This window comes from Erithacus rubecula (assembly GCF_903797595.1).
Source record: "Erithacus rubecula genome assembly, chromosome: 11".
Classification (NCBI taxonomy): Eukaryota; Metazoa; Chordata; class Aves; order Passeriformes; family Muscicapidae; genus Erithacus; species Erithacus rubecula.
Window position 1 is genome coordinate 22,323,969 of NC_136663.1, and position 16,399 is coordinate 22,340,367.

The following is a 16,399-nucleotide window of genomic DNA, read 5'->3' on the forward strand; positions in this document are numbered from 1 at the left end:
TGTATTTCAAGTTTAGAATCAAACAAGACCATTGCTTCACTTCATCCCATCTTTTCACCAAACTGAACTAAACTTTATCATATTAGCCTTATTTGAGTCCTGCTTTCCCTTCTAAGAAAGCATCTTGTATTGTCTGGCAGACATCAGAGGTGTGTGTGATCCATTAACTTCCTCAGTTCTGAAAATGTTTATCTTCCTACATACCAGTTGTACCCCATTTTAATTTTTTTTTGACAGAGAGTAAGGTCATTTAATTGAAAAACATGTTTTATTCCACCTTTAAAAAGGTAATGCATACTGTTACCTCAGAAAGCAATAGGATAAAAACCTTTATTGTTCCACCTTTGTCAGAGTTCATTTTCTATGGATGTGCATTTCTGTAACATAATTTTGTTACATTAGAAACCTCAGCTCCTTAGAGGCTTAATGTGGAGTAGCAAAAAACCCTTTGAAACCAATTCAATCCCATGTCTTCAAGTAAGATACCACTTGGGCAAAAGGAATCTCTAGGATCAGAATCAGTTAGATCTTCCACCTCCTCCCTTTCCTGTGTTCTTCGTCCTCATTTCATGCCAAGCTTTCACCAGTGGTTCTCTGTTCTTCCATATGAGCTCATGGCCGTAAGTCACGTACCACCTGGGAAAGAAAGTCACAGTTGAAGTTAATTGCAACTTCTCTCTGCATCTGAGGGAAAACAGGCTGATCACTGAAACCAAGTAAATACTCAGTATAAGAGAGAAGATAAACTAAGACACAAAGAACAACGTTTGAAAAATGGCAGTTAAGCCTTTCGTTCTCTTGATTCCAAACAGTTAACTTTGTTGTACTTGTTTGTCTCAGTCCTGAGGATGAACAGTTTCCATGCCTTTAATTTCAAGCTGTTGTGATTTCTGCTTAGAAAGGCATAATAAATTATCTCAATTTAAAAGACTGTTCAAACAGTTCTGTTGCTTGTGCTGATCCTTACTGACAACACCAAGGAAAACTGCTTTCTTTCTTCTATATAAATGAAATTGCCCCATAAAGAACAATGGTGTTCCATTCAAAATGAATTTTCTTCTATATGCACCTAAAGATTAACCTATCAAAGTCTTCTAGCTTTGTTTATATTCACAGACAATTATATATGCTAATACATGAATAACAGCATAAGTGATTAAGTAATGGAAGTTATGGTGGAGAGGCATGAGGGGAAGCAATCCCATGGAAATCAAATGAAGATTCTCTTCCAAGCCCAACTCCACACTTGAGTCCTGAGGAACAAAAGCACTTTTCTGTGAACCAGCAGCCAGTGAACTGGCCATTCCTTTAAATCATACAGCTGCTTTCTAAAGTGGGAGGCACTGTGTAAAAAATAGTTTGGCCATTCAGCATAAGTCCTAAATAAGGCCCTCTTTTAGGATGAAGTGACCAAAATTATCAGAGTAAAACAAACAGGTAAAACATATGTAGGTGAGGAAAGCAAGAAACTTTCCAACTCCAGACCATTTTTACTGCAACTGCTATCCTCTTTTATTATGTGAATCTGCATTACCAATGCAGATTGTTCCTTCATTACAATGAACAAGCTGATACAGATCCATCAAGACAGAAAGCAGTTATGGATCAGCAAGACTACATCATATGGATTTGTGGTACTGCAGAAAGGGAGACTGTACAGCACAGAGCCTACTGACATCAAAGCCAAGAAAACAGGAAACTATTTAGTCTATGAGCTGGTTTGCCTTTAAGTCTGGCCTAGTGAAATCACAGCTAGGCTTTTCAAATGCCTACGTGAAATATTAAAAAATGCACTTAGCAATAGGTGTGCCATTGGGTAGAAGGGGAAAAATTCCATGCAGTTCAAACATGGAACAATACAGAACTGTTTCCTTCAAACTTGTTTCTAGTAGTTATTACTAATTAGGAAGGCGCCCCACAAAGGCAAAACAGCAACACTGAGAAAACTGTACCAGAGGCTGCTCAAAGCAATTTGGCCTAAATTTTATTAACTCTGAAGCTCTCTGTAAACTGGCAATTAGAGGAAAAACACCGACACAAAGACCTTTTTTTAGCTCTTTAAAGTTATTTTAATTTGTCCATTCTGTGTTTTGTGAGAATCTTTTCTGTCCTGTAACTCTCTTCAAAGTGCTGGCAAGAGCAGGACAGAGACAGCCAGCCCAGGTTATGGTTACAGGACCACCTGACATCTAATCCATGATTCTAAGGTAGTTCAGTTCAATTCTTTCAGTTCATCTGTTAACAGTGTTTTCTATTAAATTTTAGAGGACTAAAGGGTAACAGTGAGTTGTATTCATTGCTAGTTAAGACAACATTACAAAAAAAACCATTACACTTCATCAACACAGAAAGACAGAAAAACACAGGATTAATTTAAGTACAAAACAGAGTTACTAAATACAGACTTACATTCCAAAGAGAGCTCCCCCAAGGTGTGCAGCATGGTCAAAAAGTCTCCAGCCTAAAGCAAGCCCTGCAGTGTCAAATGCAATTATGGCTTTTAAAGCCTAGAAAAGAGAGAACATGGATCAGTCACAGTATAAAATGGCCAATGACAACAGTTTTCTATTCTAGCATACAGCAACAACTGGGAATCAAAAAACACGCTATAAATTATATAACAAAGAAATTACTATTAAAAATTGTTTTAAAACTAGAGACTCAGTCTCCAGCTGTATTGTGCTGTCAAAATACTGATGTGAGCAGGTACACAGTAGTGCAGGGTGGGAACGTGTCTTTTGCAAACACTCAATCTCTTCCAATCTTAATTTAAAGCTACAAATACATCCCAAACTTGGGTCAGGAGGAAACAGAAGTTACTTGAAAGAGTACATGCTATAAAAGACAACACAAAATACGTAATAGTGACACTCTCATTCTCTTAATTCTAATGTAGCTTAGATTTATGTGCATCTGTGCTCCTGAACACAACCTTCTAGTGGATGGAACACATGGGGCAGCATCCCCGTTATCTTATCTGACAAAAACATTTGTTGGAAGGCAGGAAATCAGGATGGCAGTGAACAACCCTACAGGCAGAGCAGCATGAGCTGCTGCTGTACCATATTCAGGAGACACAAGGCACTGTAACTGTCAATACACAAGATTTCACTAAATGCCTCATTTCATAAAGACTGGCAGATTTAATGCTAGGATGAAATGGTACGTTAGGCAGGATTTCTTTCCTTAAGCACAGGTGTTAGAATAGAAGCCCCAGTGCTATACTGGCTTGTTTAATTTGAAAGCCCATTACAGTACAGGTAAGGTATATTAAAGGAGCCTGTAAAGCTCAGATAAACAATTACATAGAAGGGCTAAAATCACTCCAGTATTTCTACTGCAATAGCTGATATTGCTCTTGTTTTGCTGTTGCAGTGAGAACTTGCTCTGGCAATGCTCTCTGTGGCTCTGCCTGTATTTCCACCCTGGCCACCTTTTTAAAGAAAGATGCAGTATCCCAAAAACCCCATGTCAACTCAAGCAGAAGTGCAAGAAAAGCATGAGAGCTACATCTAAGAATGTCTGTTCAAATCTATAAGCTTCGCTTACAAAAAGTATTAAATCGCATGATCTTAGAATGACCTGGCTTAACTGCTTTAAGCAGTAAAACACCTTTAAGTAGTGGACCAAAGATGATTAACTTATTAAAGAAAGTTAAGATATACATGAGAAGCTTTACTTAAACGTGGCAGTGGATGTGCATAAAAGAACTTAATGAAACAAAAAAAAAAAAAAAGGAGTCCTAGTACTTCACACGAAGACAAGTCCCAGGAGCCTACTTCTAATTCCAACAGTGTTCCTAAAAGTATCAAAAGATAATCATAATAAGCAAAAGAGGAGGCAAATATTCCTCCAGGGCTGGAATACAATCTTGAGAAGTGAAATTTTGTGTTTCTCATCTTGATAAATTTTTCTTTATCTTTTCTTTATAGACCACGTACAAGTTTTACATCAGCCTGTTTCAAGTGCTGCTATAAAAAATATCACCCATCAGAAAGCAGAGGATGTGTATGTAGGTTTCCTCAGACAGGTGAACCTGACTCTCTCCCAAATTCATTCACTTCTTGTGATTAGATCTGAAACAGACCCATGGAGAATGGAATTTAGGCAAATTCTGAATTTATCACACTCTGCTGGAATGACTCTTGCTAGGCTGCAACAATTGAGAATCAATCCCTGGGACTTCCATGACCCCTCTGCTCATTCAAAATGAATTTAACAGCTTAGAAACACAGAGGAAGAGCACACATGCTCAGATACTGAAGAGGTAGGGAGAATATGTTTTGAGAGTAACATTTCTTTGAAGTTCAAAAGCACTTACACTTCCTGCTGTAAATGTGAACATAGGAAGAAGTATGATGGCCAGTTTGGCTTCTGGCATCTTCGTGCACACGGCTGCAAGGACAGTCATTATAGCTCCTGACTGGAAACACAGGAAAATACATCAAAGCAAGCTGTTACATAAGGGGTAAGAGATTTTTCTGCATGTTTTCCTTTTGGCTTTTATTTCCAAATGCATCCTTGTGGTAAGCCTCAAAGTACAAAGCACTGCAGAAAAGTTCAGAATGAAAATAAAACAAGACACCACTATTTAATTTCAATATCTGGAATTATAAATACTGGAGAAGAACATGCTTCAAATCCTCTTATGTAATTAAGAAATACCCACTCCCAAATTTAAGATAACAATTTCTGTAAATGTGCTTTTCCCCAAGTAAACCCTAGAAACCTAACACATATTAATCAAGCATAGACACATCTGATGAAGGGAATCATTCTGAATCTTGTACAAACCCAAGGAAAATAACAGATGGACAGGGACAAAAATCTTTTGACAATGAAACAAGTAATTCCTTAGACTGTACTAAATTGACCATGGGCTTTTGTATCCCTGACATAATCTCAGTAGAAAAGCCCTGAAAGCAGTAAACTAATGCAATGTATGGTCATTTCAGATCAGTAAGACTAAGGGAAAGTAACTTGCTCCAGGTGTAGTTCATTCATAAGACAAAGAGACAATACACAGACAGCATTTCCAAAAGTTCTAACTTTAGCACAGCTGAAGTTTTTTTCATTCTAAGAGAATAATGAGAATCTGACTTTGGGCTTTTATCAAAATTATTTAGTATAGTAAGTTAAGTCTTTAAAACTAGCAAATGTCTCACATTTAATGCAGAGGTTGCAAATTTAATTTAAGTGTTTTAAAACATTCTACTACTAAAAACACTTGGAAAGAACTGGCAGCTACAGGAGCTCCTCAGCCTGCTTTACAGTGTTCATCGGGTGAGACCTTTGGCAGGAGTGCTGCCCTTCCCACACAGCATGCCCTACAACTTCCACTGGGATCACATGCTGAGTTTGATTGTTTGATTACATTATCTCTTTCCAAAGTATTCTATTTTTAATTAGAAAAGACTGCTACACAATTATGAAATACCATTTCTGCAGTAAGTTACATAACTGATCTGCTCAGGGACAAGAGCTCCTGCTGTTCAGGACTCATTTACAACCCTCAGCATTGAGTGCTGTTAGCTCTGGGCAGCTGCTGCAGCAGAGATAACATATCTGAAGAACAGGTAAGTTGTTGCACAAGAGAACCAGTTCATACCTGGTTACTTGATTTTGGTAAAGCTTTCTAGTTTCCATTACCCCAAATAAACTCTTGGCTTTTTAAAGAGGTTAAAGAGTACAACAGGCTTTCAAATGGGCCTCAAAGATCATTATCAGTCTCTCATATTCTAAGAAACTTACAGCTCCAAGGGATGGTTCAAATCTTCCTGTGGCCATTTTAGCAACATAACTGACAAAAGTGGAGATAACCCCTGAAAAAGAGAAATTACTACTGGAAATGATGGCAGCAATGCAGACCAGCATCACAAAGTACAAATTAACTGTCATATTTTGTCACAAAAATTCCAAGGGACTGTATTAAGAGATATTTTATTTTGGTAGTAAAGCAGGAATTAAAACTAGATACAGTTTTATCATATTTCAAAGCCCAGTATCTTAAACACACCAAAAATCTGTACAACAGCAAAGTAGTACTGGCTTTAGTATAAAGCAATGTGTGGGACTGAACAATGGCCATCAGCATCATACATTTATTAACCAAGCACACAGTTTACTTGTATGAACATGTATTTATATTTTTGAAGTGTTGTAAAATATATATAGTTAACATTACCAGCAGAAAGATATACTGCAATGAACTGCTCACAGCCCAGAAGAGAGACAATGCTGCTGGAAAAGCTCCACAGAACATACATATTTGCTGCCATGTGGAAGAAAGAGAAGTGACTAAATGTAGAGAGCAGCATGGGAGAACACAGGGCTCCTACAAAACAGAAAAGCAATGAAGTCAGTATTTTAATTTGCTTCAAATTACATTCATGTAGACTAGAAATTTACCACAAGACACTATAGGCTAATTATGCCTAGATTCACAAATACAAGCTACATAATAAATCCAGCAATGGAACAAATTTCAAATCCCAAGCAATGACTTTTGGAAAGGCAGAATATGGACCTCAAATATATGCTAGCTGTAAAGACAGTCTTAGTTACTACTGGGGATTGTTTCACAAGAAACATTACCTTATGACATGTACCCTATGCTTTGAAAAAGAAAAAAGGTATTTTATTTATATATATATATATGGCAAAAGATTTTTAATACATGAGCAGCCAAATAAAATTAATTTGAAACAAAGATGAGCTCAGAGAAAAAAGAGGTCTCCTTTTCCAAAAAAGCTATTAGCTCTCCTCAGTGAAATGGCAGTCTTGAAAATGCAAACCAGCCAATTAGCAGATTTGAAGGTCAACATTATTTAAAATAGGAGTGTTTGGGGTGACATGCTCAGATCTGGGTAGCAGATATCTTTAGCTTTGGAGTGCGTGGGGAACTGGTTGAGTTTTCATGTTTTCAGCAGAAATTAAGAGGAGAGCAGGAAGTACCTTCCAAACATGTTTGTCTCCTTGTCCTTTTAATTATTTTCTCTGCTGTAGAAATGAAAGCCCATTTTTCTGCTGTTAAATTTTAATATTTTTTTCCCTAGGTGATTATCTTCAACACATTTCACACACAGTGAAAACCAAGTTGGTACTTGGGTGACTCAAAGCACAGCTTTGAAGCAAGGGCTCTGTACACAACCTGCAGAGTAGTGCTTGTCTACAGATGAAAGCACACATGCATGTGACTGATGATGGTTCTATCTGCATCCCACAGAACATTAAAGGGGGGAAATAGTAACATTTGAGTCCAGTTTATGAATGGCATTATGTAGTACAGCTTATTTTCCTCCTTTGCTATGTGGCTTGATTTGCACTCTGTCCAAGAAAGCAGTTTAGCTGATGTCACTGGGAAGAGCAACTCTCACCTTTATTCAAGCAGGAGCTGCATCCCACTGCATGCAGGAAAAGGCAAGATAGCAGGCAACAGTTTTGATGTTGTAATATTTAGAAAAGCACCAGTTGTGCTTGTTTTAAAAAATCAGATCTGTTACTCCTAACATTCTTCTCCTCAAACCATTTCCTGCCTAGATGGAATAATGTGTTTGGGCATGACTGAGATTGCTTGTGGGTAATGGAGCTCTAAGTAATCCACATGCCACCTGGGCCTTCTGCAGTGTCATCAGAGGTTCTATTACATGTGTGTGTAGCAAAGCCACCAAAATAATTGCTCACTTACTGGAGGATGGATTTGAGGTGAAATATGTAAACATAATCCGTCGCATGCCAGGCACTCTCCACAAACAGAATACAAAGACATTTGCAGCTATGATACCTATCAAGAGGGGAAAAGAAAGCATAAAAGCAAATTACAAATGTAATCCATTATAATGCTTACTGAAAGCAAGTATTTAAAAAGGCAGCTTGCAGAATTGTACTTTTGCTTCACAACTCCATTAAAAGCAATATCCACTTCTTACTTTGTATACAGTTTAGAAAAAGCAATGAAAAATACTGAAAGCTACATTTCTATAGTGGAAGTCTTTCAGAAATATGACGTTTAATTGCAACTGTTCTAACATCCAATGTAATGAAACCAAAAGCCCAGAAACATCTGTGCTGACCAGGTCCAAGTTATGGTTTCAAACTGCTATATTCTATTGCAGAGGCAATGAAACAGGAGCCAGCTCAGAGGTCCCATTTCCTGCCCCTCTTGCTATTTATTTCCAAATGTTTCTTTCCAAATCTACTGCACAGTTGCATTTAACTGCACAAGAGAAGACTGGGGGAACCATACAAATACACAGCACACATCCTGTCCATTTCTGAGGGGGAGCTTTGGTTTTAAGAAAATTGTTAAGTTGAATTGGCATTGCTAGGCATAGTGACCTTGGGGTAACACACAGCTTTTTACCTCACAGATGTTATTGCAATCTGACTTTACTTTGAGTAAGAGTGTAAATTATTTGAAAAATAATGAAAATGTATTATTTCTTGTTTAAAGTGCCTTCTCTATTTCTATCCAAGCATTTAGGTATTTCAAATGTTTTATAATAGCTGGAAACATTAGAGGTGAAAATAACTGTTAAACAGCATTTAAGTAACTTTACACTAACAACCTGTTAATACAGATTTAGTAACTACTTAATGTAGAATATGTAGCAGGAGAAAGGGCTTAGCTATGGGATTCAAATAAAGTTCTCATCAAGTCTTGGGGATTTCAGCTGGCATTAGGCTAACCAATCAAAACTACATTAAAACCAAAGGAAAGCTCAAAGGCTAACTTTTTGCTACTTTTCATATGTCATGCAGCAAACATGTAATTATTAGGCATTTAATTCCCACATTTCAGTGGAATATATACACCTATTTCTTCTAAAAGTGTTTGCTGTTTTTCATAACTCTTGAGAAAAATATTGCTGGGGGAGGATTCTGCTTAATCCTCCACACACTCTTACAGAGATGCACAAGAACTTTTTAAAGGCAGACAAAAAATAGTTTGTGAGAAGGAAGTGTAGCAGAAATAGCGTATGTGCAGGTGTAAATTTACACATGCTTTGTGCCCAACAACCTAAACATGGTATGAAAGCCATCTGTTTTAATATACTGTACCTGTTTGCCATATTTCTCTTCCTGTGAATGTCTAATACTTGTAAGCTAACACAAACCTGTCACAGTCCGCTGACCCTCAGTCAGGCTATTCCACCAGCTGTTAACCTGAAACAGAATTGTTCTCCATCAATGCTACTGTCAAGCACTTGCAATTTCAAAAACAGCTATGTGAGCTCATATGTTTTTAAGAATGGAAAGCATTTGTTTGAAATCTGTGAAGTAAATCAGTTTCATATTTTACTTCTGATTGCTTTAGCTCTTCAAGTTGACATTTCCTTACTGAAGAACAGCTATCTACCCTCTTCATAAAATATCCCAATATGGATGAAGAGTTTCTACCAAAAAAAAATGGGGTTACATCCTTTTATGGAACTCCAATGGGTTTACCCTGCTTGCATGAAACAAAGATCTGGCCCATAATGCTGACTTTAGCAGATTAGCCAAAGTTAGCATAAATCCTGCCTCAACTAAGCCTCACCCTAATGCTGTCTAACATCACACCACCCACCTTTGAGTGATTCCACTTTTGTGCCAGGTTCACTTTTGCAGAGGTGGCTCACAAGATGTGGAATCCATTCCCCCTTGCGTCCAGTTCACCCAGCCCTCCTCCAAGTTTAAAACCCCTGAAAAAGTTTATTTTGAGTGCAGTCAGCCCACAGACAATTGCACCCCCCTTTCCCTTCCTCAGCTTTTGTAATCATTTTGGACATACATTTTGTTGCTACCTCAATGACCTTCCAACATAACAATTATCTGCAGGTTGGAGGCAGGGGATGCAATGCTGTATGAAACAAAGTATTCACTATTTGGTATCAAAGTAACAAATTCATTGCATTTTTTTTTGTTTAATTCTCTGGCAGAGGATTTTCTTCAGTATAAGAACACAGAACACACACAGTTTTTCTAAAATGCAAGGATTATATGCCCCCAAGAAACAACAGGGGGAATCCTGAACTCTTAGAAATAAAACTTACCCGTTGAAGATGGGGATTGGGAGGTTAAGCCTATTAACAACAGGGCAGTTTAGTGTTCTTTTTTGGATAGCTAATCACCAGATCTTCCCCTTCAGGTTTTGAAGGAAAACAAAAGTATAAAGGCATAATTATTTAAAAATATTAAGTGCTAATCATAATCTCCCCTGCAGTTCATATACACCAAGCAAGAAAGTATGCTGGGATAAAGGTAATTTTCTTCCTAGCAGCATTTACTTGGTTCTGTGTTGCAGATTTTTGACCAAGACAGTACTGATAACACTAATATTCTACATTTTGGTGAATGGTGTTGGCAAAACATCAAGATCTTTTGCATTTCTCGTTCTGCCACTGCAGGTTGCAACAGGCTGGAAGGAGACACAACCAAGCAGCACTAACCAGAGATATTCCCTATCAAATAATGCCATCCCCCCCAAAAGAGGGGATTTCAGGAGGTTGAACATATTTTTCTCTTGAACTGATTGTGCACTGGTCTTTCTGCAGGACATGGTGAGTCAATCCCTATGCATCACTTGTTTTCTTCTCTCTTCTCACACTTACTAAACAATTTTTTGGTGACAGTATAATCTTTAGTTGTTTTCTTGCTTTTCTTTCTGCCCCAGCCCACTGAGGGTTTGTAGGGGCTGTGAGCAAGGAGCCACAAGGAGCTCTGCTGCCCACCAGAGTTATCCCACATGCCCATTTCCACAGCACTGCTGGTTTGCACCACACACTTTAGAAAAGCTCCTGTGTGTCCTACCCAGGATCCTGAGCCTCTCCAGCCCCACCTTCAACCCTACTTCCCTTGCACAAGCAGAACTGAAAGAGTATCAAGCCTGGTCTATCACAAGCCAGTAGTAACCTTGAAACAAATGCAAACATACATGAATGTTTAGGTTAGTTTTAAATACACTTAACTAAAAACTTAATGACTGCTACTTCTAGGATGCCAACTAAATCTTGCAGCGCTTACTGTGTTCATGCCACGCAAACTCAAAAGTACTTTTGTGGAAATATAAGCTCTTGAAATAAAAAAGCCCTCTAAAACCTCGTATATTTTTAAGGCGTTAGAGGCTGAAAATACAAATGCATTTCAGAAGCCAGAGCACTGAAAAGTCTTAAGCATAAGACTGAGATTTTATCTAGTTGTGTCCTCTGGGAATTCATGTTCACTTTTGAGAACACCTAAGAAGAACATTTGTTGGGGTTTTTTTATGGTGAAAAAGCAAATGGTGCCTAGTTTAGACAAACAAATTCCTACTACTACAGTAGTTCTGGGTGAAGATGGTATTTTTCTCTATTTCTCCATTATCACTTTTGCACTGATACTGAGTTACAGTTTTCTAGAACTAATTTTATCAGTTTGCCTTGTAAGCAATTTATCTACTGTCATTTTCTGAGCAGCCAACATTTCTCCAAGCTCCAAATCCTACAAACCAGGACAAGAATGTGTTGTACAAACGATGCTCCCAGCAGAGGAGAGACGCGGCCGCGCCTCGCAGCTCGGCAGGGATCCGCCCCTGTGCTCTGTGTACCTGCTTTCTGAAGTCGCCTCTCTTCTGCGGCCGCATTTTATCCATCCAGTCCGCTCGAGCCTCCTCAAAGTAGGTCTGGACGCGCGACTTGAGCGACTCATACTGCCAGATGGCGGCGGAGCCGAAGGCCGAGCCTGTGAACTGGGTGACACCGCACAAAGGCTCAGTGAGCGCTGCGGCCCCGGGATAACGGCACACCCCGGCAAGGGGACCCGAGCGTGACACAGTCCTCAGGCTGGGAAGCACCTCTAGGAGCATTCCGTCCACATGTCAAGCCCACACCACCGAGCTCACCACGCCCTCGAGTGCCGCAGCACGAGTTCTTTGAACACCCTCAGGGATGCGGACTCCACCACTGCTCTGGGCAGCCAGTTTACACGCTTTGCCAACACTTCTGTTCTTTTTTTGCCCCCTAAATCTCTCCTTGCGTATCTTGAGGCCATTTCCTCAGGTTTACTTAATGTTCAATGTCATGGGATGATGCTTAATCAAAAAGGTTCGCAAACAAAACTGGTCAAATTACTAAATTCACCGACATGGAATGAAACTGGGATACCCTTACAATATTTCCATGGATTTAGTTGAGATTACTTTGTATTAGCTCAGTATAACGCCACAGCACCTAGCCAACAAGCTGAGGTACCGAGAAGCGAAGCGCAGGAAGGGGGCATTCCCCTGAGACAGCCAGAATCCGCTCCTCACGAGCCGCTCGCAGCCGGGCACAGCAGCCGGCCCCAGGAGCCACTTACCCCCACGGTGAACAGGAGCGGCTTCACCAGGCGGCGCGGCGAGGGGCGGCCGGCGGCCGCGGTGGGCGACGGCGGGCAGAGGCTGCGGCGCGGGGCCGGCGGGACGGGCCGCGCCTCGGCGCCGGCTGCCGGGGGCTCTTCGGGCCGCGGCCGCACCCGGCGGAAACCCCGCCGCGGCTGCAGCAGCAGCACCGCCAGCCTGCGGGGAAACACGCCGACCGTCAGCACCGCCCGCCCCAGCTGCCTCTGCCCTCCCTCACCCTCCCCGGCCCGTGCCGTGCCGGCGGTACCTGTGCGGCCGCGGACCCGCGACGCGGGTCCAGCACCGCCACGCCATGTTGGCGCCTCCCCGAGCGCTTCCGGGGCAGCCGGGCGACATCTTCCCGCCGATGGCGGCGGAGCCGCTCGCTCACCGCATGGCGAAGGGCGGGCGCGGCTCCTCTGAGCTCTCCGCGTGGCAAAGGGCGCATGGGCGCCCGGACTGTCCCGCTGCCGCCGCGGGGCTCAGCGGGCAGCGCGGCCGGGTCAGAGCGCCCGGCGCCGCCGTGTCGGGGGGTGTGCCTGCCCTGCCGCCATGATGAGCGTGGCAGCGCTTCACCGCCACCGCCGCCTGGCTGGGCAGCGCTGGCGCCGAGAAGCCAGGGGCTGCCGTGAATACACAGAATCACAGAACAATGCTGAGTTGGATGGGAACCGCAGGCATCATGGAGTCCCACTACTGGCTCCACACAGGACCACCCCTAAGAATCCCACCATATGCCCCTGAGTGTTGTCGGAATGCTCCTTGAACTCTGTCAGGCGTGCTAACATGGCCACTTCCTTGGAGAGCCTATTGCAGTGCCCAGCCACCCTCTAAATGAAGAACTTTTTCTAATATCCAACCTCAAGCTTCCCTGACAGAACTTCAGGCCATTCCTTCGGGTGCAGTCGCTGGTCAGCACAGCTCAGTGCCTGCCCCTCCTCTTTCCCTCATGAGGAAGTTGCAGACTGCAGTGAGGTCTCCCCTGTGTCCTCCAGGTTGAACAGACCAAGTGTTCTCAGCCTCTTCTCATGTGGCTTCTCAAGGCTCTTTTCCATCCTCTCCTCCATCTCTCCTTTGGACACTCTCAAATAGCTTAATGCCTTTTTTATATTGTGCCCAAAGCTCCCCCCTCGAGTGGAGGCCAATGAGCAGAGCAGACTGGAACAATCCCCACCCTGGCCTGACTGGCGATGCTGTCCCTGCTTCCCCCCAGGACATGGTTGACCCTCCTGGTTCCCAGGGCACTGCTGATTCATATTCAGCTTGCCGTTGACCAGGACCCCCAGGTCCCTTTCCACAGCACAATGTCTTATTCCCCAGTTCGTAGATACATTGCGGTTGTCCTATTCCAGGTGCAGAATTTAGCACTTTCCCTTTTTAAACTTCACACACTTGGTGATTGCTTAGCCCTCTGATTTATCAAGGTCTCTCTGCAGTGCTGATTTATTGTACTGTTCTCTAGAAGCCTTATGGAATATGCAGAGCCTGTTTCTTCCTAAAATGAAGCAGCCTGGAAAGTAAGGTAGAGGCTGGAGCTGCTACCTCAGCATTGCCTTGCTCCATGTGTGGCTCCACCTCACCTTGCCACACCTCAGCACCTTCCCTCCCTGGGCTCCTCTACCCTGCCCAGCCACACCTCACCTCATGTCACGTCACCTCACCTCTCTCCTGGGCTGCTGGATTACCAGATTCCCACCCCACCACCTCCGTCCTGGTTCTTCCCTGTATCTGTATCAGGAATAGTTTATCCAATAGGACTGGGGAAATTATCATCCCCTGTACTCAGCATGGGTGAAGTCACACCTTGATTTCTGCAGACAGTTTTGGGCTCCTCACTTCAACAAGGACATTGAGTGTGTCCTGCAAAGGGCACCAAGGCTTGTGAGAGGTTTAGAAAACTTGTCTTATGAGGAGTGGCTGAGGGAGCCAGGGTTGTTTAGTCTCCAGGAGCTCAGGAGGGACCTCTTTGCTCTGTACAACTCCCCAGCAGGAGGGTGTAGCAGAGATAGGGACAGTCTCTTCTGCCCTGTCTGCAGTGAGAGGAACAGAGGAAATGGTTTAAGCTGAGGCAGTAGAACCAGATTAAATACTAGAAACATGTTTTTCCCTCTTTGGAAGGTCAGGCATCAGAACAGTCTGCCAGGGAAGCAAGGGGTGGAGATGCTCAAAAGGCATCTGGACCTGGTGCTGGGTGGTGTGGTCTAGTGGCTTAGGGGTACAGTAGCAGTGCTGGGTGGACAGTTGGATTGGATGATCTGAAAGGTCTCTTCCATCCTTGGTGATTCTGTGATTCTGTAGTTATTCACACACACCTGAGCAGGTGCCACAGTTTCCCTGTTGTCCCCTTGCTGCGGGTCAGGGCTCCTGCTCTCTGGCACTGTGCTGCTCTTCCCAGCACCATCTCCATGCCAGCAAAGCTCTGTTGTACACACTGCCAGCCTCCTGAAATTAAATGGGAACAGAAAACAGGTGTTTGCTTTGAAAGGATCTTCCTGGTTGCATGCACCTTCCTGGTGCCTGTTTTGCTGTGGAGATCCTCATGGGACAGCAAAGCCGCCTACATGATGCCAGTCACTCCTGGGCCACCAGACAGAGTGCAGAGCTGCCAAAATCCATCAGCAAAACAAACAGAGGTTTATCTCAAGGGTGCGCGTGGAGAGGCAGCAGTCACGTATCGCAGCAGGAAAAGTTCCGCACGGGTGTGAGCAGCATGCTCCACAGCAGAGTGCTGTGCAAATTCCAGCTCTGCAGACTGCACTGTTGTGACTGGAAAAGGCTTGGGTGACCTGACATAACACTGAAACTCTGCCTCTGTGGGAGGTTGGCATCCGTGTGGCCCCTTCCAACCCAAGCTATTTTGTAGTTCGTCGTGTGAAAGCAAAGTTAATAGTGAGATGAGAGTGATCTGCATATTGTAATTGCAAGTAGCTATAAGACTGATTAGGTTATTAAGATGTTATGACAACTTCAGGAGCAAAGTTAAAAAGTCATATGCTTTGGAAGTAGAAGGAAATGAATTAACATTCCTCTTTTTATTTTGTTTCCTGTTTTTTCCCCCATCTAGTAGTGAAAAGAGTTTGCCTTCTCACCCCAAGGTCAGACTCTGACCAGAGAAAACCTCTGTGAGCTATGGTGGGGAACTGCTCTAAGTGGTTTAGTACCATATTTAAATTTGCATTTTATCTCTTTCTGATTGCATTGGTGGCCATGGGTCAGCCTCAGAATTTGCCTGAACTAAGAAGTGATTAGTAGGTTCAAAGACAGATATTGCTGATGTTAGAAATGTATATATACAAATGAAACCAGTGTTGTAATCAGTGCTCTCTGTTTTCCTATGTGACAAAATGAAAAAGAAGTAAAAGAGAGTTTTAACTTTCCCTTTTAGACACTTTTACCACTCATTTTTGCTTCCAAAGACCTTATCAGGGGTAATTTGTTTATTTAAGTGATTTCAATATTTTTCTTTGCTAACCCTTCCTGCGCTGTGCTCAAACCTCGTACATTTTGTCTGTGCTGTTTTCAATATTACAGTGATCTTTTTTTGCTCCCCCAGGTTTGTTTTTTTTTTTTTTTTTTTATCACATTACAGCTCTTACTTGCATATAGCCTGTGAGTGTACTTTGTGAGGGATGATGCTCTGGACTTGTGTAACTACTTGTGTTTGGTTTATTGTCATTCTCCTTTGGACAGTTGTAATGCATATTTGCTATCAGCTGTGCCATCACCTCACACTTATAAACATGACACAGTGTGCCAGCTAAACATCACACTGTGTGCCAGCTGGTCCTGTAGGGTAGGGTCCATGGAATGGGTTGAAAGGGGATGGATGTGCTGGTGGAATAAAGTGTTACCTGAACAGTCCTATGGGGTTTGTGCAGTAGCAACAGGGTCAGGAAAGGGTGAGTGAGGGTGGCTCCTTGAGACAGAGGAAGGCAAAGAGAGGAGGAACTGCAGCAGCAAAGTGGCTGCAGAGCTGTGCCAGGCTGCCAGACCTCCTCCAGCCATGAGCCCGGGAGTCTGTCCTGCCTTGGGCCATGGCTGCAGTCACAGTTTGCTTTGTTA

General features: G+C 42.6%; 1 protein-coding gene across 1 annotated transcript; it reads right to left on the minus strand.

The window, feature by feature from the left end:
* Positions 1 to 249: 249 nt before the first annotated feature.
* Positions 250 to 12,667, minus strand: PARL (presenilin associated rhomboid like). The gene is made up of 10 exons (XM_079315555.1): positions 12,606 to 12,667; positions 12,316 to 12,514; positions 11,567 to 11,707; positions 9,117 to 9,165; positions 7,688 to 7,783; positions 6,185 to 6,334; positions 5,752 to 5,822; positions 4,322 to 4,423; positions 2,410 to 2,507; positions 250 to 636 (listed from the first exon to the last, which is right to left on the minus strand). Exons 1-10 carry the CDS (start codon positions 12,650 to 12,652, stop codon positions 519 to 521), a joined length of 1,071 nt encoding a protein of 356 aa, XP_079171681.1. The 5' UTR covers positions 12,653 to 12,667; the 3' UTR covers positions 250 to 518.
* Between the last annotated feature and the right edge of the window lie 3,732 nt (positions 12,668 to 16,399).

Coding starts and splice junctions, on each gene's coding strand:
- PARL (XM_079315555.1), bottom strand. CDS start 12,652: ATGGCGTGGCGGTGCTGGACCCGCGTCGCGGGTCCGCGGCCGCACAG. Junction 7,784..9,116: donor GGGTCAGCGGACTGTGACAG/GTTTGTGTTAGC, acceptor CCCTCTTGATAG/GTATCATAGCTGCAAATGTC. Junction 5,823..6,184: donor TGCAGTATATCTTTCTGCTG/GTAATGTTAACT, acceptor TCTCTTTTTCAG/GGGTTATCTCCACTTTTGTC.